The following is a 24,312-nucleotide window of genomic DNA, read 5'->3' on the forward strand; positions in this document are numbered from 1 at the left end:
TGTTGTCATGGTGGTGATCGAATTTGGGACCAATCACATGCCTCTGTGATGCTATCTGAGCTTAATTCTAATTTAGCTCAGAATTAAACTTCCCTTTTTAATGAGGCCGGAAATCATCTTATTTCACAACGTTCAACATTATCAGTGACACTTTGTCAGTGTCAGCTTGTTCGGGCTCGTTACTGTTATCATTTATCTTTTATTGAAATATATTAGACATTATTACGGATTAAACCCACCAAAACTGTCTTTTGAAGCTTTGACATCCCCACGTGAACGATACTTGCCTAAAAGTTATACGTTTCTGTTTAAAATCCAGATGGTGATGAAAGAACATACGAGATGATGACTTTTATTGAACCAAAATGTCAAATTTAATCAAGTCCAGCAGCAGGATTGTTTTTTGTGGGGCACTTTTTATTACCGTAAATTGAATATGACTGTTTAAAGACATTCTCTGAGTCATGTTTTATCCATCATTTTGATTTTTTTAACTAAATAAATTACAGTTTATCTGATAATCAAAGCAATTATGGCAGGACAATTTAAAGTAAATCCTTTCATAATACAGTTTTTCTGGGACGAGAATGTCAACTATGAAATATTAAGCTGATGGTGATCAGTGCCAGTAATAATACGACACCACAAATTTTCATTTTGAGTCAACTTTCACTACTATGTTTCAACTTCAAACATACGCACAGTCACACAGATATGACAAATATGAAACACTGATATGCAGCAGTGACAATACAGCCTACATCCTGGGCTGCGAATTCCTAAAAATGAACTTGAGTTTGTAATAACTGCCTTGTATAGGTTACATCAGCCCCCCCCCCCCCCCCCCCCCCCCCCCCCCCAAATAAAACCCAAATATCAATGGACTGTAATGAAAGTCTTTTGGAACGATTTTTGATTGAAGATAAGTATTTTTTCAGTTCTTACTCAGCATCTTTAGCAGTTAAATGGTAAATGGACTGATTCTTATATAGTACTTTTCTACTCTCCCGGAGTACTCAAAGTGCCGTATACAACATGCCACATTCACCCAATCACACAAGCACTGTCTTCTATGCTTTTAAGTGCTTACTAACTACCATTCACACACATTCATACCGATGGATGCATCAGAGAGCAACTTGGGGTTAATATCTGGCCCAAGGATATTTGGGATGCATACTAGGGGGAGCCTACCTTCCAATCAGTAGATAAGCTGCTCTACCCTGAGCTACAGCAACCCCACAGTTGAAAATCTGTCCTTTATTATATTTTTCATTATATTTGTACTTTTTGCATTACTTTTTAAAATAGGTTATTTTATGTGTTTAATCCAAATCCTACAGGTCATATTCGTACAAACACAGATGCTTTAATAACGTGTGAGCTGCTTTTTTAACTTTTATATCATCATTAAAGTACCAAAAGAATTATTTTCACCATACAATCATAAATTACTATTAAAATAACTTTTCTTTAAAAAATTAAAAAAAAAAAAAATCAAAGACAAAGTAATTTTCAGACATTGTAATGACTCTTCTTTCACCTTGGTTTACACACATGGCAGCAGGTGTAAACAGTTGGTGAAAGTAGCGCACAAACAAACAGAGACACGACAACAGATGCAACCATGCAACCTCTCACCCACACAAACAGATCTACAGTCTGTGCGCACACACCCACACAAACGGGTGACACACAGGATGTTTGGAGTCCAAAACAATCTTCCCAGGGTCCCTTTCTCAAGGCCGTCGGCACAGCAACTGACTGACACTCAACATTCCTCTATCCCTCCGAGGGTCACCGTAGCCAACGCTGTCTGGGGTGCATGCATTGTGTGTGTGTGTGCTGCACTGACTTTAGACTCTGCAGGGTTACCAAACTGATCTCTGGAGAGATTCTGCAAACTGTATGTGCACAGTTATCCTACACACACACACACACACACACACACACACACACACACACACACACACACACACGTACACACACACAGCTTAAATGGTTAGAGCACCACCCATCAGACCCTCTTCAAGCATGGGAGGTCATGACCTCAATCACAGTAACCAACACATCGGCCTGTACTTCCCCCGGTTTGACGTCGGGATCACTGACGATTTGTTTTGTGCTTTTCTTGTCTTTGATATTCCATTTAAAAGGACTCACACAGAGCAGTAAAATAATCTCACTAAACAAGCAGAGACCTATATCCAAAACCTGATCCATTCTTCTGTGCAACAGAGTGTTATTGTTCCAAAATATATCAAGAAACTACACCAGCCAAGTTTTCTTCTAATGATATTATATTTTTCCATAAAAAGCATTCAAAACAAATCCAAACTAACTTTCCAAACCTAATTGGTTGTGATTTTTTTTTTTTACATTAAAAAGAAATGATTTTGCTGTTCCTAATGTTCTGACATATTAAAGCTAATGTTTATAATGACCCACGTTTCAGAGAATGAGGTCAACCTATATAAAAGTAACCCCTGTGAGCCAGATGGGACAGGGACTATCCCTGATACAGTTATCTCTGTGGGCATAGAAGCCTCGCCCAGCTACTACTCAATCTTCTGTTTGCGAGGGTCAGCCAATCAGCAGAAAGCTGGCTTAAAGAGAGACTACCTGCACTACCTACTAAGCGTCTGCATCCAGGCCTTCTTTAAGAAAACAGTACAAAACTACTATTTTAGCTTTAAACTACGAGAGAAAAGATGTGCGCATCTGTGATATAACTAGACATGTCAACTACATGCAAGCAATGTTTATTTTAGTAATTTCAGGAAGCTACACACATGTCTTGTGTTCATTTGCATGGTTGACATTTAATGACAACGCAAATACTTCATATGAGAAATGCTTTTGTGCAGACTGGGGCAGACAGACTAATTCTGGCTTTGGTCTGTTGATATTAGCTACAGAAAATGGCCAGCTTTAATCTTCCTCTTTGTGCCTGTCTGCATGTTTTTAGTGGACATTTTATGTTACAGGATTGTGTTTATAATCTAAGATGAATAGCTTACTGCGCCGCCTGAACCTTGGCTACTGTACACAAATTCCTGGTATGTTTGTACAGAAAAAATTGTTCCCTTTTTAACGACTTTATGAACACATACAGCTGCAGCTGGCATTGTTTTTCCACTCTGCTGCTTGATTCTAGCACCTGTTGCGTGTGTCATGCAGATAAACACTCCTGAGTTTGCCCTCCATAGCTGGTGGGACAGAAATAGACTTTCTAAACCCCAGCTAACTCCAGCTTTTTTCTTTGACGAGGTCTCTTTTAGCTTGCAAAGAAAACAGATCCAAAACACGATAAGAACTTTAGGTCCCTGCCGAGGATTACATAGACAGAGAGCAGCTGTAATCACAAAATAAAACATTCATGCAAACTGAATCATGTTTGAATTTAACTCTGGCAGCAGTAGCATTTTGAGATTTGTGCAAAATTTTTTAAAGCAGCTGTGCTAAAAATGCAACTTTAAAATTAATCATCACTACAGGCATTGAAGTTTAGTTTACTTTAGTTTAGCTTTAAAAACATTCACGTCACTGAGAATAACTCAGTACAGTCACCTCTGCGCAGACTAGCTGTGCATATAGGTGGAGTTCATGCAGCAGGAGATCACTAGAGCTGATCACATTCACTATCAGCTCTATCTGTGGCATCATGGAGGATGTGGGAAACGCACACACACTTAGCACTACTTGTGGGGTTACCAACACTGATGTGATGACTGTGTTCTTGGAAACCTGTCAGAAGCTGTCAGAGACGTAGCCTTCTGTAATGAATAAATGTGTCACTTCACTGTGCGCTGCCCTCCTTGCTTAGTTCTCAGAAATACTGATATATAAGCAAATATGAAGTTAAGACAGCGCACTAAAGATTCACAGAACCTAGGGCAGTTCCTCGTAAATGAATTAGCTGCAGTTTTGCACACGAGTGAAGACCAATTAGTAAGTCTGACAGAGCAGAAAAAAAGAAGAAAGGAGCAACATCTTTCTGAGTTTGTGAAAACACGACTCCTGTGACAGCGAGCTTGAAAAGTCAGAGAGTTACAACATAACTTATCAACATGCATTTTTACACACAGGCTTAAAAAACCTAAAGCCTTTGAGCCATGAGAATATACTATAACATGATATAAACAAGTCAACACTTCTGAGTAACTGTTTGTCAGTTATAGGTCATGCATAGCTGTATAATGTGCCTTTATTCTGCCAGTGTTTATGCAAATCACAGAGAAGCATTTTCCCCATTTCTGCATTTTTTAAACCCCTCAGCAGCACTTTAATGGTGAGATATTCACCAGTGACACTTCTGTCATCGCTGAAACACAGCAGAGGGATATGGCATTTCATTTTCTTGTGCGTCTGACAAAAAAGCCAACTTTTTAAAACCTCAACTGAAACAGAAATCACGTATCAGTTACTCAAGATAATCCTCAGACCCACTGAGAGTTTTCATTGGATCTTTCTTCTACCGAAAATGTGCACGGTTTGTATTGGGGCTGCTTTCGACCAAAGACAAGCTCCCAATAATAACATCTGACAGAGAGGTTTGTGAAATACTTTGCGGCACAGAGGTTTTTGGAAATACATCTTTCTTTGGAAATTAATCATCCTTTTTTAAGCTTGAAGCACCACGAACTGACCTGCACAGCATTGATAACCAAAGGGCAAAAGTGGCTTCATGACCCTAAATAGAAATGCATGGCAGCGACACCACTTTCGGGGTGTCTCAGTGGGCCGACAAGTGGTTCTTAAACACAGGGCAGCCACTGACGGATAGTCATGGAAAAAAATATGAAGTGAAACTAAGCTGAATAAATATCATCTCTGCAGGTTTTCCACTAAAACCTACAGTGTAAACTTGTGTGAACGGCTTGCTTATAATCTGGGATATATAGCAGGGTCACAGAAATCCCAATCTGAGTCCCCTTTCTTATTTAAAGCCATTTCTTTACTGTCACTATGGTAAATGGCAAATTGATCAATATTTATATACCGCTTTTGTTTTGTTTCTTTTTTTAACCACTTCAAGTGCTTTCACACTAAAAGCCACACTCACCCAAACACACATACACACAGATTTACACAGCACTTTATTCTACAGGCGATAAGAGCTTTTATCCATCACTCAGACTCACTCAAGGGTAGTTTGGGGTTTGCTTAGACACAAAGAGTGGAAGATCTGGAAACCGAACCACGAATCTTCCTTTTGCCCCCCCAAAACTGTATTTAAAATAACTATAAACTATAGAAATATATTTTTCCAGACTCTCTATGGAAAGACCAATGTCTGTGAATAGTTGTTACCAGGTCATTGCCCTAACCGCTGTTCCAGTGGGACCAACTTAAATCTCTTTATCGCGTAAATACAAAATAATCCATTCAAGATGAATTTTCCCAAGCAGTACCTTTTTGGAGACTTTGCTCCGATGGTGAAATGTGCTTACTGAGAAGCAGAAAATAGATTATGCGATTGGGTGTAGTGGTGAGCTGAACGTGAAACTGTGCACGCTTACATGGGCTTTGCTGCAGCTGAGTTTCCAAGTACTTTAACTGATTCAGTTTTGCATCAATGAGCAAAATCTTGCAAAAATATTTTCACACCTGCATGACACGCTTTTCTCAGTAAAGAAGTTAAGAGATGTATCATTTTGGAAATCTAACAGACTATGAAATATCAATGAAAAGCTGGCCCACAGCTCTTAGTCTTCCATAAACTATGCATGTAGTTGTGTCGTTATTTGCAGCGCGATGCTGTTTATGCTTTTTACTGGCTGAGGACAAATTTGTAAAAAAACAAAAAAACAAACAAAAAAACAAAAAGGCACCAAATTCATGCAGCTCTGAATTGAAAATTGCTTGTTTGTGTAGGATCTACTAGCCCACATGTGTACTTGTGTCAGTTATGGGTGTGTGTGTGTACTTGTGATGGTCAGTTAAGGGTGTGTTGGGTCCAGTAACTGTTCATATTTATGGAGAAACGTGTAGTCCTCTCCAGCATGAAGCACATTTTTCTTCACTCCCTTTCTGCTGTGCATTTTTGTTTTCTGTTTTAAAACTGTGTGCAAATCCTAAAATAACAAATTAAACTCAACTTTAACTTTGACCCAGACACAAGCCGCACTAATCACTCCTGTCTTGCTGGGACCAGAGAAAGCTCTAAATGTTTATAAGCTACAGCTCATTTAACAAATCATATCAGTTTGCAACAAGATTTAAAAAAGAAAAAAAAAGAATGAGTCCCAGACTTTCTGAGGTGAAATTCAGAGGGGTAGATAATGAATAATTGTTAGTTGTGTTTGGCTCTCTAGTGGGAAGTGTAGTCCAGAAAGAATCGGGAGGAGGGAGATCTGCAGGGTTGGAGATGTGCCTCAGGATAAGCCGAGTGGAGAGACAAAAGTGTGATGAGGAGAGGGTAAAGTACGCATGGACTTGTTACAGCCTATTTAATGCTTCACAGAAAAACTGTAATGAGAAGGAGACAAAAAAAGTCATTAGTCTGCAGATTAGTTTCTCAATTAATATTTAACAACTTAGTGCCAATACACGTGCCCTGAATGTGTTTGTAGACTGCACAGAAAAGATGCAGATATAGAAACATTTTTAGTACTGTTTGAACAATTTTAGTGCTTTTTACGGACTTTTTTTTTCTACTGTGTGAATACTTAGAAAACATACCACAATTTGTTAGTAAATAACACTTGGAAATAAATCTTATTAATGAAATAGTTTAATCAGCAAATTGCACAAGCCTCGGAAAACTGAGAAAAATACATTTGAGTTATATTAAAGTCCCGCATGCCTTCAAGCTCCTTTAGGTAGAAGTAACAAAGATGTTGTTTAGCGCAGTGGTTTGCAACAATTTCTAAAGTACCATTAATACATGTCAGTAGCAGTAGCAGCTAATTTGCAGCCTTTTTTTCCCAGTACTGTTGCAACTTTGTATATCTGACATATACCTCACCTCTTTGCTATATTACACAATCCAAAAAACTTGTTGCTTATCATTCAGATTCAGTTCGTCTTTTGAAACAGGCCAAGTTTTTCTCAGAATAATGATTAGTTTCACAGAGCCTCTTTAACGAGAATCGCACAATGTTTAAGTTAGTATGACTCTCGTTCACATTCCTGGTCAATATATATATATATATATATATATATATATATACATATATACACACAAAATCTCATGTCTAACACATATATCACAAAATAGTGCATTTTCTGTAAATTCTGTGAATCTCGGGCAACACGACGTGTGTGAAGCGTATTCAGCTGGGTGTTATGCACTGGGGTCGAGTGTTTTGAGCGATGCAGGAAACTATATATTTTTAGATATAAGTTGTAATGGCCGCGATTTTTATTTTATTTTTTTTGAGTATTTATAACATGGCATGCTGCCATTTGAGTCTAAGGTTTATTTTGAACACCTGACAGTTCTTTTTTGCTTCTCATCCGTAAACTCTCTCCATACTCTTTCACGTGATTCTTGCGTAGGTGATAGAGGAGGTTTTTCGTGTTTGAGCCTGTGGTGGGGACCGGTTTGCGGCATAATTTGCATAGTGCAGTTTCCTGGTCCGTTTAAAAAATTTTTTTAAAAAAAGGTTCCTGGTCCATGTCAGACTTTTCATAGCCAAACCATGTCCATGCTACAGAGGTTTACCCTCGTTTAGGAACAAGGTCCTCGATTTGTTTTGACTGGTCCTCCTGTTTGGAGCTACCTTGTTCTGCCTCATCCTCACTGGTATTCTCTGTGTCTGCATCCACGTGGTGACCATCCAAAAGATGAAAAAATATTGCCGTAAACAGTGTATTTTGCGACACCACGAAACAAAAGATGCTGTATAATATGAAACGATAGACGTTTTAATTTTGTCATCCGGTATATTTCGTCATATCGCACAGCCCTAGTGGTGAGTGTCTGCATTGGTGTTTGGCTACACAAAATAAAGTGATTCATGATCTCCCTTATTTACCAATCAGAAGCCCGTGATGCATCTCATAATTCCTAAAAGGCAAATGGGTGCATGCAATATACTGATTCAGTAATCTAATATAATGCAGTAATAATCTATTATTGCCATAATACCACCAAGGCACATCTGGTCCATCTGTGAACCACTGCTTTACATGGCTGAAGGTGCTGGAAGAAAAAAAAAATGTGTGCAATTTTTTTTTTTTGCAGAGTTTGCACAAAATGTTCGTTTCTACAGTAAAACCAAATATGGAAAATGATAAGATTTTCACACTAAAAGAGAAAAACTAACAAAAAGCCCTCAATAGCCACATTTAAAGAACAGGAAGTTTGTCTGCAGCCTTGAGAAAATTTGTAAATGAGAAACAATTTTAGAGCACAGCCAACCTGAAAAATTAGCAAATGTCAGATTCTCACAATGACCTTGTGGGAATCAGATAAGTGAATGCTCAAAAACTGGTATTATTAGAAAAGTGCAAAATAAATATAGCAGGCAAAATTCTCCAAATCATTGCATACATTGAGCTAAAAATAATGCAAAAAAGTCCCGTGACTAAGAAAGTCCTTCTTTAAGGTCATAATATTTATTTTTCACACATAATGGTTTCTAATATTTTCTGGACTAAATTTTAATAAAGTTTTGCATAATCATTTCAACTGTGTGGATCTAAAAAAAGAAAAGAAAAGGGCAACCATGGAAAAACCTGCTCCAACTGTGCCTTTATGTAAAGATGTAGAAAAATCCCAGCACTATAAAAGTAGGGGGTACAGGTTAGAGCATAGCATTGCCACGGCTAAAGCAGTACACAAACATGGTGTCGGTTGAGGGATGTGCTCTGCTGAGTGCACTGCACTAAAGAAAATTAAAGGAAATCACAGAGCATGCAATATGTGACCTTTGAATTCCTGTCTGAGGATTTCAGCATTATGATTTTGGGTGGAGGAAGGCCAAACAAAAGGGGTCAGCCTTGTCTTTGTGCAACCCTTTCTGCCTGTGCTTAGTCTGCAGCTCATGCTCATGCTGCATTAAACATTTCCAGTTGATTTTGCAAAACAACTATACACGAACTTCATCCTCTGCCGACTGCTATGCAGTTCATTTCCGTGACAACAAACCACCTTCGATAAATGCACATGCCTAATATCGCTGCGATTTTGCTTACTCAAACCGTGACATAATTGTTCTTGGTAATACAATAGCCTTTGCAGGTGAGTGTGAAAGTGTGCAGGTGTGAAAGTGTGTTCCTGTCTGCATGGATCTGATGAAGAAGATGAATAAAGGCCAAAAAAAACTGATGGGTGAGGGTGCTGCACAGCTTGGGGGCTTTCCACACGCCACTCAGCAAGGTCATGTGCGCTGGCACTGTGGTTGTAGGTTGCACACACACACACAAAACAGAGGCCAACAAAGAGCTTATAACACGAGGGGGGGAAAAAACACATTTAAAATGCATGAACAAATAAATAGTAGCCATTTCATGAGTCACACATATGCAGTTTTCTTTGACACAAGCAAAGACATATAAACGCAGCATGAGAGGACCTTGTGCAGAAGAAGAGAGAACTAGAAAGACACAGCAAGAGATCTGACAAACATCTTGACCACATGACTCTAACCACTCTACTTCCTTTAGATGTTTCTCTACATTTTTGTCACACTGAAATACACACAGGCAAACACGTGCATTTTCAGCACTGTGAGAGAGGAGAGAGAGAACTTTTCCACTCTGCATGAGAAATATGTTGGGCTCCTTTAGACTTAATGCAAACAAAAAAAAGAAAAAAGAAAGAAAAATTATGTGACAAGCTGCCCGCTGCCATGAACTTTTTCTTGTTTTCACCATATCTCAGCTCAGCTTTACAATGTTCTTTTAGGTATTAAAAAGCAACCTTTTGAGCCTCAATTTAAAAAAAGAAGATTAATTCAAGTATTTAAAATGGCATCAATTTCTTTACTATTAAACCTTTCCAGTCACAGAGTGAGCAGGCTATGAAAGGTAGCCCTGATTGTTTTCTTTGCAGGTACAACCTACAAGCTGCTCGTGAGGTTAACTTTTATTCAACCAGGAAATATAACTCGTGAGATTAAGAATCCCCCTGACAGGCTGCATATTTTACGATGACAGGAGAAACCAGAGTTCCCGGTGAAAGCGAATCCCGTTTTGCTGGAAAACCTATTGGAAGTAAAATCTTGACCTGCCATGAGATCTTTTACAACTTCTACTTGCCTACATCCTCCTCAAAGGAGTCAGTCCAGTGTCGGTGCTGCTTAGCTGGCTTCTTTTCTAATTGCAGATATTCACTCTGGGCTTTTTAAAAATGCTGCAAAACTATGTGGAGGAATAACTGCTATGCATTAGTAAAATGCATTGCACAAGTCAGATGGTACACAAGTCTGTTAGACTCAAGCTGTACTTTCTAGATTGCAGCTTAATGGCTTCATGGTAATGGGTGACCTCTACCAAAGACCAAGGAATAGTGGGAAAAAATTACAGAAAATTATGTGGTTATTATTTGACAAGCATCCAAAGGCACAAATGTGTTTGGTTTTGTGGTTTTAGGAGGCATATTTTTGACTTTTTTCTTGAAACCTGTCTGAAAAATTAGGTCAATTTCCTAATAGTTCCTGGCTATTTTTCTGCGCAGGTCTTACAAAGTTATTTTTCTGGGTTTCCATTCATCCTCTCTTACGGATACTGTTAATGACAAAGTTATGGAAACACTGAAACATAACTCAGATGTTCACTGAAGGCTGTTCTGCACTGAATAAATGAAAACAAGCTGCAGATGGAAACATCTGATCTGTGTGGACAGATGAGGCCATCACAATGCTCCTCAAATCAATATGCAAAACAAACACTAATGCAAAAGTTTGGTGAAAGAGTTCATATTGTTTGCCATGGCTTGTGGGCTTAAACTATTTCCCTGTTAATTATATCATCTTGTTGTAATTTAATGGCAGGCAGCTGGAGAATTAGTGCAGCCAGCTGTTTAACAAACCAACTCCTCATAACAGTGGATGGAAACATTAATCTGCATTGTTTTCAGGAGATTTTCTTAAAATGTTATTGAAAGTGCAACGCTCGAATGAAAACATAGCCGGTGCTCGTTCCATATAACTAAAGCTGAATGACAAATTAAAGGAGAAATGACCATAATAAAGTTATGGCCGGTGATTCTTCTAGTCTAAAGTCTGATGGAGCGATGTTTGTAAGCTATTCCCTCATTTGGTGGTTTGGTGATGAAGGTGGAAGGCAGTGTCAGAATACAGGCCTAATCTCTCAAAGCGGACTACAAAGGTCATAGCACAATTGTCATGCACACAGTACTCAAACCATTCGGTGACTCTTTGGCCCTGTGAACGAGGGCTTTCTAGAAATATTTCAGAACAACTCTGTATTGATTTAGCCTTCCTTAAACTAAGCCAGCATCTCCTCGCAAGGGTTCAGGATTCCCATTAATATGTAATCCATCTGTACTAGAAATATGAAATTAAAGCAAAGATGCTATTTGATTGTTAGTAGCCAGGAACTATTTGACTATTCTTCCACAAATAGCAGTAAAATGATGTGAAACGTGCTAATTTTGCTTGCAGCTGTATACACTGCACCTCGATTTTGTTAATTTTTTTTCCTTAAGGGCTTTTTGAGCTGTTTCTTTCTTCTGTTTGTACTAATCTCACTGCAGCACACTTGCTTTACCTGCCGCCTGGTAGGTAGTAACACATCCATCCTCTATTTTGGTTGTTTAATATTGGTTTTCAAACAGCGTGTAAGTGCATTACTGCCACTTTCTGGCAGAAGAAACGCCTTACATCATCCAAAGCATTGGCAGAAGATGAAAAGTTGCTAATTTAAAATGAAAAATACTTGCATAAGTGATCCCATTTTTGTTTTCATAATTTAATGACTAATATATTTGAAAGTCATGGCCATCCCTGGAAACAGGATCAGCTGTTCCTTCCTGCTGTGAAGTGTGTGGGTAGACAGGTTCATATAAACATGTCAACTGAGATGGATCCGGTACATAAACTTAAAGAGTGTTTCCATCACAAATCTGTACATAATTCATATCACAGGACATCAATGCAGAGCGAAAAGAATTAAAGGTTAAAAAGTGCCTTTGTTTTTTCTGCCCATATCTAGATCGGTTGAGGCAAGTTGAAGAAGAGGAACGTTTGCCAGTGATCTATTGTCTGTAGTCTAGAACCTATGAGAGGTTTTACTCCTTTGAAGCCTTGAGATATATCAACACCAAGTGCTTTTCTTGGAAATTTGTGGGCTTGTACTTGGCAAGATTTCTATGAGTCCTCATGTGCTCCTGACAGAAGTCATTACTGCCAGTTCTTACTGAACACTGGTTTTCTACTCAGTCTTAATCCCTCAAGCCTACTTTCATGCAAGACTGGTCTGTGAAGACTTTTTAATTAAGACGCAAAATCTAAAATTATATATATAAAAAAAGACTCTGGACGGGGAATTGTCTGAAATCCAGCACCGGCAAATGGAGCTCTTATGTTTAATCACACAGAAAAAATGGCCTAATGAGACATTCTGGTAAAGAATGACTAACACTGACACTAGCAAGCTACCCGTGCTCACGTTTCACTTTCTAATCACCAGGCTATGTACTTGAAATCTTTCGTGCTTATTATGCTCAGTAATTCATGCTCCTGCTGTATCACTTCATAGCACTGCCACTTCGGCTCCCACTGTGACAGCATACAGAGGCAATTTTGTGACTAGTTTTGTCCAAGCACTTCACTGCACTTTCCCATGACTTTACTTTCAACACTAGTGAACTCAGCCATAATTCAGCACCTCACCTTGCCAGCAAACCTTTAAATCCAACTCTTTGAAACTCCACAAGAAACTGATTTCAATAAGCTCCACACAGGACCTCCAGGTGATGTCATATAATAACCGATCCACATAACTTGCTGAAGCTTCCAGCCTCTGTCAGCTGCTTTTAATGCATCTGATGTTAAGTCCAGGTGCTTTGTGAAATGTTTGTTTTTAGGTAGGGATAACCAGCAAGACTTCATTTGGTCAGCAAGAGCTGAAGTAGAAATATTCAGCCCTTGTGGAGGCTTTAGCCTGTTGAATTATGTAGAGTTGTGCTTTGGGTGGTTATTTTAACATTTACTTTCTTCCCGTTTTAATATAAATTATTAAAAAAATAAACATATGACTCAAATTCAACACCAAAATCAACTGACCCGCCTCTAAAGCAGTTTCAGTAATTAATGAAAGTTGAAAACTTCATGAAGTTGGATTTTGTTGAAGTGTTGGCTGCTGGTTTGGTACATGAATGGAAAACAGTTACGCAAAACACAAAATGTAGTGTTAGAGACTGGCAAAGACCAAACAACAAAGCCAACAAAAAAATGGGACATCTAAAGTAAATACAACTTCAGCAAATCAATCTGTGCCTTCAAAATAAAGAATCTTTGAATATTGCCAGAGGAAAAAAAGCAATAGAAATCCAGTTTTCCATCAAAAATAACTTTTGGGCAGGCTACCTGGGTATTTTTTTCAACTCTACTTTATTTTATACATTTTTTTAAATATTAACAGTTGGACATTTTAGCCTTTGTTTGACATGACAGTGCACAGATAAGTAGGGAGACAATGTGGGGAATGGCACCGATCGTTTAGCCAGAAATACAGATTCTAGCCTTTAGTTTAGAAGTCTCCAGTGCACTCAATTGAGCTATAGTGGCATCCTCCTTTTAGTAAAATAATTTCAAACTTGTGCACCCAATGTTTGTTTTTTAGAGCTGTTATTGATGCTGTACAAGCAAAAAAGAATAGATCGCATAAATCATTAAGAGCCCAAAAATTACCACGACATTCATGCCCATGATGTGGGTATATAAACCTTTGACCACAACTTCATGGCATTATTCACTTAGTAACCTGAGAATGTGTGGGTTTGCCGTCTTTCACACTCTCACCCGCACAAAGGCCAGCCATCAATCATCTACCCGAATGGTCACAGACAGAACGTAATGTAAGCCGAAAACTTATGACTATCTTTTTTCCCCCACTTTTACTTGAAGCCATTTTAAAAATCCTGCTCTAATCTCTATATAACCCTCCAATCAAATCCACAGTAGCGCCGCATACAACTCTTATTAAAGAAAAGAAAGACATCAATAAACTCATCCAGCAAAACAGACCTGTTTTTCCTTCACTTCAGAGTCACTATGGGCGGCCATTACATTTCAAAACATTTATTATTCCAACCAACCACACATGCTCAAAGCCAACTGGCTAGATGTTTAAGGTCTTTGCAGAGCTCTAACTATCCTAATTTCTTTCTTTCAAAACATCCCTCAGATCCCTGTGGACTGGATGAGATCAGATGATGTAAAATTAGAGGAAGCGAGGACGAGTTGAGGCATGTGAGAAGAACCTTTGTCCTCTTCCAACCTTGTTGCCTTTAACGTCACAAACACAAACACGAACACGAACGTTTAGTCTTGAGTCCGTTTCATCTGTCTCAATCCACCAAATGGATTTGTTACCTGAAAGTTTGCACCTAAATACATGCGGTAAGCGCACCTTTGGTGAATAGTCAAAAATGCAAGCGCACCCACACATATTACATGACTCAGTTACTTGAAGGCATCATTTGAAGATTTCATGAAACTCGATCCCTGGAAAGCAGAAAAGATACAACTTTGTGGGTGAGATATGAAGACAGTTCTGAGTAAGAAGGAAACTATTTCTGAAGAGAGACAATCTCTGCTGTTCTAAATACTGTTGTGAACGGTGACAGACTGATCATTGTGCTTCTCTTGGAAGAAAAGACATATTGCATTTCACTTTGCTAGGGTAATATTTCATTATTGATTAATCTGCTATTTGATTTGAGAATCGACTGACTAAATCTTTGGCCAGACAATGGAAAAACATTATTGTTATACAATCACAGCTTGGTAATGTCTTACAGGCAGTCTTTTTTTTCCTAACCACCACTCCCAAACCCAAACTTATTCAGTTTACTAGAATACATAAAACCTAAAGATTTTTCTAGATCATGTAATCAATCTATTTCTTTACTGATGTGCTTAAGTCTGGTTTGCATTTTCTGAGAAAGCTGAAATCGACTTTGTTTCTAAATTAGTGTAAACAAGTAGTCATCCGATGTCATCCGCATACTGGAAACATAAAAAAAGGGTTTGTAGCAGAGAAATATTGTAGTTCCAGTAAAGCCTCAGCACTGTGCATGTGATCCTCACGAAGTAGGACATTATTTATGGTAAAACACACTGATGTTGAGCCTTTGAAATGCCATTTGCAAAAGCTTGGAACAGCACAAATAAAATTTGATTCACTTTGATTGTGCCGGCTTAGCAGCAGAAACCACAGAGGCAAACTTTTAAAAATATGCAAGTCTCAATGTGAGAAAACATGCATTTTTAAATGATTCGATATGGATAAAATGGGCAAAACTAGAGAAGACTTTTCACGAGGGAAAATTAACTTTGATAAATTCTGATATTTTTTTGATTTCAGCCTAACCGTCAGTCTGTCTTTCTCATGTCTCCTCCTGTTGTGTTTCCTGCGTCTCTCTCGCCTGGTTTCATTCTGTTTCTCGGACAGCTGACTGGGGCCCATGTGTTTAGGGCTTTAGTTGTGGTATGCAACGAGCCAAGCCAAATTAACGCTGCATGTTGCCATATGAGAGACTGAATTACAACAAGTAACACAGAACAGATGGACACCAGAGTCTCTTTGAAAACTATTTTCCACTGATGCTGCAAACTCCTCTCTTACTGTCAGTAAGAAAGTGCAGAGGGGAAAAAAAGCAGTGAATGTTCACTCAAAGAAAACAGCATCTAATGCATATAAGAAAGCATTTGATTCTGTTGATCGTTGTGGTAAAAATCCATGTTTGACTCAGAAGATCCATTTTTGAAAGTTCTATTTCAGACTTTTTGCTGCAGCTTCATGATAAAGCATGACATATTAAATGGGAGGCAAAAAAGAAGCTTGTACGATACATGCTCACATACATAAAAGTATGTGTGCAAATATACAAACAAACTAAGACAGCGAAGGACCTGCTCGAAAATCAACAATATACATCATGCATGCACATGTACACACAAGCATGAAACAAGAGCATGTGGGAAAGATTAGAAGAGCTGGAACAAACACATGCGAATGGACAAGCACGCACATATGCGCAGCTGAGATGAGATGGGATGAGATGAGAGGCGTATGATTAAGATAAAGTCTACAGGAGGTCTGAGGAAACATATCAGACTGTAGCAGTCTGTGGGAACTCTCTCTGGAAGACAGAGTCACGATTTTCCTGGCAAGACACAAACCTTGTCTGTAACCTTGACTACTGAACATCAGATAAAAGGAAAAGTAGGAATCGCTATTGAATAAACAGCCTTAGCGGTACAGAAACAGTCAAAGCAAAGAAAAGCTAAACGAATTATGTCAAACATACACACAAAACCTCACAATAAAACACTTCATCACAATAAATAATTTAAATTCACTTGTAACATGAAGTTCCAGCGTTGAATACCGAGGAGAAATGAGAATTTGGAGACTGCTTCTCTTTTCAGCTGACATAACAATTTTCACTTCTGCAATATATCAAGAGTTACATTGTCTTAACTTTGTTTTTTTACACTATAGAAAATTTCACAGCTATGTGTACCCTCACAAATAAAAGACTTGACTTATTCCTATGGACCTAAGACAAGGCTAATAGGCTAACTGACTCTAAATTGGCAGCAGTGTAAAAATTGGACGTAGCCACTATGGTGTCATTTTAACTCTGCCTTTTCAAGCCACTCTGTTAGTAATTTGTTTGCACACCTAGGATTCCAAGTAGCCACGCCCCCTATTCCGGTCTCATGTTGGACAAGTCACACATAAAAATTCACCCCTATAGAGGTCTTTAGAAAGGGGGAAGCCATCCACAGAAACCAGAATTGTTATTTGTTCAAGGCAGTTAATAATCGATGGTTGGACATTTTGCTTTTTGGAGCATGCCTCAAGTGGCCATTTGAAGAACTGCAGTTCATCCAACTAACATTGCGGGGGTGCTGGAGTCTATCCCAGTACACACTGGGCAGGACTTGAGTGCACATTAGATGAGACATCAGTGACTCACATAGTTCACACAGACAGTGGTGGTTCAGCAAGCAGCAGCCTGCAAGCCTAAAAAATGAAAGCAATTATGCTAGTGCTACTAATTTGACCAAAGCAAGCAAACTAAGCAGGAGAAACCAGCAACAGAAAGTTGCGTTAAGTTCCTTAACTAGAACGCTATCGTAATTTTAGTGCACTGTTAGGTTAGAGGATGATAGGTTATAACATTTTCACAGTATGATAACCATCTGAAGAAGGAGATCAGATGCTGTGATATACTTTAAACATGAAACCAAGTTATTAATTTTGACAAGCTGCTGATGATGGAAGGATAAAGATATAGAGATATATTATCTCTCTTGTTGCCCTTTTTTTAAACACTAAAAATGCACATTCTATGTTACTCATCAATTTTAATATGAAACCCAGTAAAGTGTTTCAACTCTACTATAAATGTGTGCAATTTATGACCAATATTTGACATTATTTTTCTGTAGAATATTAAAACAGTATAATATATTAACTTTGCAATCACCGAGGAAACTCCCACAGCTGTACAGAGATATAAAATGATGTGATAAAAAATGTTCTTTATTGTGTTGCCATCAGATAAACTGCATTCACAGATCAGTTCCTTAAAACTGCACTTCTGGGATCTCACTTTTCCTTGATTATACTCCATGCTGCAGACATGGACACTGATGGAGTCCCAAGAGCTGAGAAGTCATTCTCTCAAGTCGACTACTGGGGTGCACATGCACTGTAATGTAAACAGGCTGATAGGCAGACATCTGCGTGTACCCTCACCTTCATCGTCTGATCACAGAATTGATGTCACTCAGGCCCGTACGGACCCAAGTGTACTCACGGTGTAATCGAGGCTTTAATCTTCCACACAGTACCTATAGCAGCTGCATGCTTCAAATCTATTTCAGGCCTAAATATGGGCTAACACTTCAGATTATGCAGAAGTGAAACTGCCCTCAGTTTTAACTATAATTATAGGACAAAACAGACATTTGTTAGGACTTGGCTGAAAAGCGACTGCATCTTTTCCAGAAGTAACCTAGCTGACTGTTGCCTTTAGCATGTTTTTGCTTTTAAAGTCAACCTACTAAACGGGCAATACTCAAAGACAACGTAATGTGTTGCATAAAATCTTACGGGGTATCATCTTACTGGTTTATTGCCTTTTCAGGCTAATACTGAGCAACCGACAACTGCGCTGTTGCCTGCTGCTTTCTCACGCAAATTCATTATCAGTTTCCATGCAGCTTGCGCCTTTGTGCTAAATGAGCTCACTGATATTACTTCTGTTTCTCACACATAAAGATATAAATAAAAATGCATGCGTACTTTGCTCATGGATTATTATGTTCTGTGCAGCCAAGATATGTGTGATGTGTGCAGGCGTGCATGCTCACACACTGACACATTGCCTACAGATGTGAAAAACCCCAATTTTCATTCAGTATAGGGAAACTGTACTAATAGCAACCTCAACGCATTCCAGCTTGGTGTGTTTAAATAACTGTTAAGGGCATTAATGCACAAGTTTTTCATGTGTACATTAAATGTGAGAATGCTAGTCCACAGCTCTCCTTCCTTTTAAGGTCATTCTCAGGCCCTTATCTATCTGCCTTCCAAGATCACACACACACACACACACACTCACGTACGCACGCACGCACACACATTAAGAGAGAGCGTATTCAGAGCACCAGTGCATTAAAGCAAAATTGCAAACAGCCAGGCAAATCCTGCCAATGTCTTCCCATTCTAAATAAACACGCAAACACGTGCACACATGCACAACTTTGGCTCTGAAATCAACTGAATTACCTCACACACATGGTTAGGGCTGTAAGAGGCTGAGGACTCGAGGGCTGCTAAATATAAAACTCCACAGACACACATACGCCCTCAGACACATGCACATGCATGCAATGTCTCTCTCATGGACCTTTATTTGTGTCTGAATGCACACTTGCACACACCCTAAAGAGACTAAACTCTGCTTACAATGACCTTATAGATGGCAGGGCCCAGGACAGCATTCGACCTGCTCTGATCACTGGTTTAGGGGCTAAGTGTGCAACTACATGCAGCCTCACAGCTGGCCCCATCTGGAAATATTGCAGGGTTTAATGCCATGAGGCCTTGTGGGGGGAGCTAAGCATGTGGGGAGAGAGAGAGAGAAAAAGAGAAAGAGAAAAAGAAAGAAAGAAATACATCCTGCTGTGCTGCGAAGAGCTTACAGCAACAACTGATGTCATGTTTCCAAGTTACAATTGCCACTTGGCATTAACAAGTGCTAATTAAGAAGTAATACACCAGTCAGGCACTGCATTTAAACCACTGACAACTTTAGTGAATAAAACTAATCATTTTACATTGAGTCCTATCATCCATCACCACCCACCTACACATCGTGGTAGACCAACCCCCCTGGAAATACACTGTACAATACAGAAGGGATAATCCTGGCAACTTATTTACTGGTTGATTAAATGGGAAGAAATACTACTAATAATAAATAATAATAGTTGACTAATCCAAAAGTCAGAAAGCTTGTTGACATGTGTCACTTTCACGCACATTATCAGATTAGTTTGCTATGTGAGGCACTAATGTTTGCAGTGCTAGCAGCAGCAGCCTTCTTCTTTCTTTACTTGCAGGTTAACATGACCATGCATGTGCTGAACAGGGCTACTACTCCTCTTCAGTGGTTATATGCCAGTTTACTCTGTTACAGCCAACATATGGATCGCATACAGTTCAAAGTACTGCTGGTTTGAGGGTTGTTATCCATCTAAGTTTCCACCTTGCTTGTTTACATCTACTTGCCACTTGCTGCAGCTACAGTTCGGTTAGTGATGTCATAAACAGTTAATCTGAACTGTACTTTGATAAAACGAAAATAATTTTTGAAGCTATATAAGCATTATTTTTAATTATTTACTAAAAATCTCTACTATATTCAAACCAAAACTGTTCAGACCCCAGACTCCAATCTGACCAACCATCTGTGGGATTATTGTGAACAAGCTCGATCCACTGAGACCCAACCCTGCAGGTATCAGGTCATTGCACAGCCCTGACAGGGTCAGAGCTGTTTTACTGGCATTTGGGTAAGTTAACTAATGTTAGATCGTCGGTTTTAATGTCATGGTTGCTTCGTGTAAGGAGAAAAGTTGTGACTGGCTGCAGAAAACCCCAAGCAAACAGGAAACAGTGTGGGAGGTGTATCTACTCACCAAGGATTAAAAGAAGACATGAATGTTGCAGATTCGTTGATGTAATCGAGTGAAAATGTCACAGCGAGAAAATACTGAGCTATATTTCTGAGCTATAGAAATGCCCTGTATATGTTTGTATATTAATAAAGGGATGAGTAACAATAGTCAATGAAGTACGGACTGATTAAATCTATCTCATATGACTAGCAACTTAATTTCCACTTCTTTAACTAGGTTAAAGGGTAAACCAGTTAGGCTAATCTTTAAAGGGTACCAGTGTGAAACAAATCATCTATGAACTGTGATGACCCTATTGTGCATGGAAAGCATGAGTGAACCTGAAGCTCATGCTCTCCTTTAAACTAAGCTGTGAGTATATGACTAATATCTTTTCAGTTTGTGTTTTCAGTTTGGTTAACAAAAAGCTTTGTGTTTATCATCAAAACACTCCCTCTAGATGCCACCGAATCACCAGAAGCAAAGGTGAAATGCAAACCGCCAGTAAGACAAGACGTTTTTTTTTGAGGCAAAGCTAAATGTCATCACAGTTTTCGTCTTGTTTTGTCATGTGGCAAACTATTCACTAAAAGGAGCTTCTTAGAGGCAGTAAAAATACCATTTATGCAAACAAAAACAAACACAGGCAGAGAAAAGAGATGATTTGAAGGAGGGGGGGAAACCCCTGCAACTAAACAGCTGGAAACAGGAAATGACTTTGTGCCTTAATGTGTGTGCGCTTGTTTTTGTGTGTGCGTTAACTTAAGAGTATGTGACACTGCTTGGCAAACTTTACCCAGCCCTTTAAAGGCAAATGTGGGTTTCCATCCTATTGACACAAACAGATCTAGTGACCTACCATGCATAGATATGAAACACAAGATGACGAACCTGTCAGTTGTAACATGTCTCAGTGTGAGCAGTTCTGAGAAGAGGTTATTTTAAAAAAACAAAACAAAAAAACAACACATGCACATCTGCAAAAGCGGCAGACACAATCCAGTGAAACTCGGCAAAGCTCTCCTGTACTGAGAACAGCAGCAACAGAAAACGATCAGTGGTTTTCATGAACATCTGCTTGTTGCAATCAAACTAAGCATCAAGAAGATAAATCGTGATGTGTGTAGATCAGTAGACAATATTTTGAATTGACTTCTTCAACATTTCTGAAAATACAATATTTTGTTTACTTTCTTTCTCCCTCATATCTATAAAGTACTGAGGATGCACTTGTAGTGCATGACTAGTCTCTTTCCATACACAGTTAACAAAAGCTGCAGACTAGCATAGCTAAATTCTATTTGTTTGAATATAGGAGGATATGAGGTGACAGGAGGGGTTACACCGTGACTTTTCAGGCAAAAAAAACCTCTAGTCTGGTGTGCTGAAAAATAAAGTAAATGATTTGCAATCTCCTTTAATTTGCAACATCATGGCATAATTTTATATATTTAGTTGCCTGACAAGCTAAACAGTATTTCTGTAACCTCTTGACTTAAACACTCCTCACACGCTTTGATGACTTTTATGTCCAATAGAGACCAAAAGAAAACTATAAAAAGTGCGCAACTAAATAATTATTTTACTAACAACTCATACTCTTTTGTCATTTCCAAATTATAATAAAGGCAGATAAAGATATTCATACTAGCCTGACTAAATAAACTAAAATAAATTGAGAATAGTGCCATCGGTACCATTCTTACACTTCATGCATGCAACTAGAGGCGAGCAATCAGGCCAGAAGAGCATACAAGGGCTTTACAATTCATGATATAAATGATACTTCTTTTACATATTTAGTTTAACTCGTGATCACATGAGTAGTTGTGTACATGTGAGATGGGCTAGGTCGGGGCTAGCTGGTTAGCAGCAGTGGAGCTTTCAAAATAAAATACTTACACATAGCAGCATTAATGATTTAATCTGTATGATTTCTCTGCAGATAATGTGGCAGATAAAGAAAGACCACGGTAAACGATTGTGAGATCACCTAAACCTACATGAAACACCAGTCCACTGATAAGGATGTCAAGACAAATCTTTCTCTATCTCTCTCTTTGTAAGCAAAAATCATGAAGCTGTTTCAGATAGAAATCCCAGGAGTCAAATTTTGTACAGAAAGCTATTTAAAAATAAAAATGAATACTTTTCACCTGCTGTAAACTGTTTTCAAAGAAATGCCCACATATTATCATGTGAAACCACAGCTGAGCTGTTAGAGTTTAGTGAATCGCGTGTACGATGAATATAAAGTGTGCAAAAGCTTGTGTTTTTACCTTTGGAGGATCATAGAGCTCCAACTGGTAACTTTCCCCTGCTCCTCTTCCTCCTTGAATGTCTCTGATCCTCCTGACCAGCAGGTGGCAACGCTGCCAGCGGGGCTGTGAGTCTGAAACAGTTTCGTCCACCAGAAAGTACCTCAACTGGCCCTCTTTACAGCAGCCGCTCGCCTCGGATCGCCGCTGCCTTTTACTACGAAACCTATTGAAAGGAGCCATGATCAGCTCCTTCATTCCAGGACGGTGTGAAGCAGCTGTGGGTGTGGCTTCGGAGGAGTGGGAAGAAGAGGATGACACCTCTTCGCTGATGGAGGAAATTGCACCCACTCTGTCACCATTATTTGGAAGATTACTGTTGGTGGTGGTGGGGTTCCTAGGAGTAAGGTCCCGGGATGAGCGCGGACTGGCTTGGGGTGATTTCTTTAAAAGCTTATTTACAGACTTCCGGATTTGGCTGAAAGAGAAATGTGTGACTTCTGAGTTTTCAGGGTTCGAGGTTAAAGAGTCAGAAGAGTACCGTTCAGATACCTGGCGATGATCTGTGCCAGAGATCTCCTCATTGCTATGGCTATGAATCACCAGTGTCCCGCTGCCAATTGTGCGAGATCCTGAAAAGGAGTTTCCCGCAGCGCATCTCAGTGGCAGCTCCTGCTCCCGGCTCAACACCACCGGCTCCACTTTCGGTGACGCAGTCAGTGGAGCAGCTCCTCCATTTGGTCTGCCAGTCTCCCGATAGTCCTGCACCCGAGGCAAAGTCCGCACTCGAGTGATTACAGGCTGAGGACGAAGGACCACTGGAGACGATGAGGGAGCGCTACCGGAGGCAGCAGAGCTTGTGTTCTGACCCAGTGGCGTGCCGTCTTTGTCGACCTCGCAGCAGAAGTGTTGCTGGAAGAGGTCAGTAAATTGCTTTGAAAAGGTCTCTGGTGGAAGCACGTCATGGTGTGGTCGCTCTCTTGCAAAACTCCGGTAGTGCCGGGCCAGCTCCTGGGCTGCAGCGATGGCATGCAGCTCGCAGAATTCCGTCCAGCCTTTTTGGGCAACTGCCACACCTTGGCCTGCTGCTGTTGTGGTGTTGGCTGGATGGATAGTGTTACCATTCATTGCAGTAACCAGAGTGGATGAGAATCACTGCAGAACAGAAAAAGAAGGCGGGTAAGACAAATGAATGGATGAAGCATGGAAGAAAAGAACAAAAAAAGCCAGAGGAGCAAATAACAAGAGCAATATATAGGAATGCAATTAGATCAGGATAATGTGGAGGGTTGTGCAAGACATGCAGCACTAAACATGGGAAATGGCACAACAGTTACAGCACATTTTGAATTGCTTCAAAGTTTAAAAACAGTTCAAACACTAAGAAAGAACATTCAAAACTCTGATTTCATCTGCGCTTGATCTGTAACCGCACAAATTGGATTACATGGGCCTGCAAAAAATCTCTGGCAATCAACCAGAGTATCCTAGAGTATCTCAACACAGGGCCACGGTTCACTCAAAGGACAATCGGTTACCATTCAGTTAATGGGAGAAAACGCAGCGAGTGTACACATTTTAAGTAAATTTCAGGAAATTGTTTCCTACAGCAGAGGCGAGCAGAGAGAAAGGAGAAACTGTGTTCTAACCTCTACTGATATGGATGATGGCAACTCAAGTATTTTATGAATGGAAACAGTAATTAGTCAGTCAGA

At 39.4% G+C, this 24,312-nt stretch overlaps 1 protein-coding gene across 2 annotated transcripts in view; it reads right to left on the reverse strand.

Annotated features, from left to right (window-relative positions):
* The window catches only part of sh2b3 (SH2B adaptor protein 3), a 63,969-nt gene that overhangs the window by 21,402 nt on the left and 18,255 nt on the right, over positions 1-24,312 (reverse strand). For both annotated transcript variants that reach the window (XM_006789877.2, XM_006789878.2), the window contains exon 2: positions 22,619-23,752. In XM_006789877.2, the coding sequence (XP_006789940.2) occupies positions 22,619-23,725 (1,107 nt within the window). In that variant the 5' untranslated portion in view covers positions 23,726-23,752. The remainder of the gene's footprint in view (positions 1-22,618; positions 23,753-24,312) is intronic.

The sequence above is a fragment of the Neolamprologus brichardi genome, chromosome 12 (assembly GCF_056152115.1).
Source record: "Neolamprologus brichardi isolate AB-2024 chromosome 12, ASM5615211v1, whole genome shotgun sequence".
Classification (NCBI taxonomy): Eukaryota; Metazoa; Chordata; class Actinopteri; order Cichliformes; family Cichlidae; genus Neolamprologus; species Neolamprologus brichardi.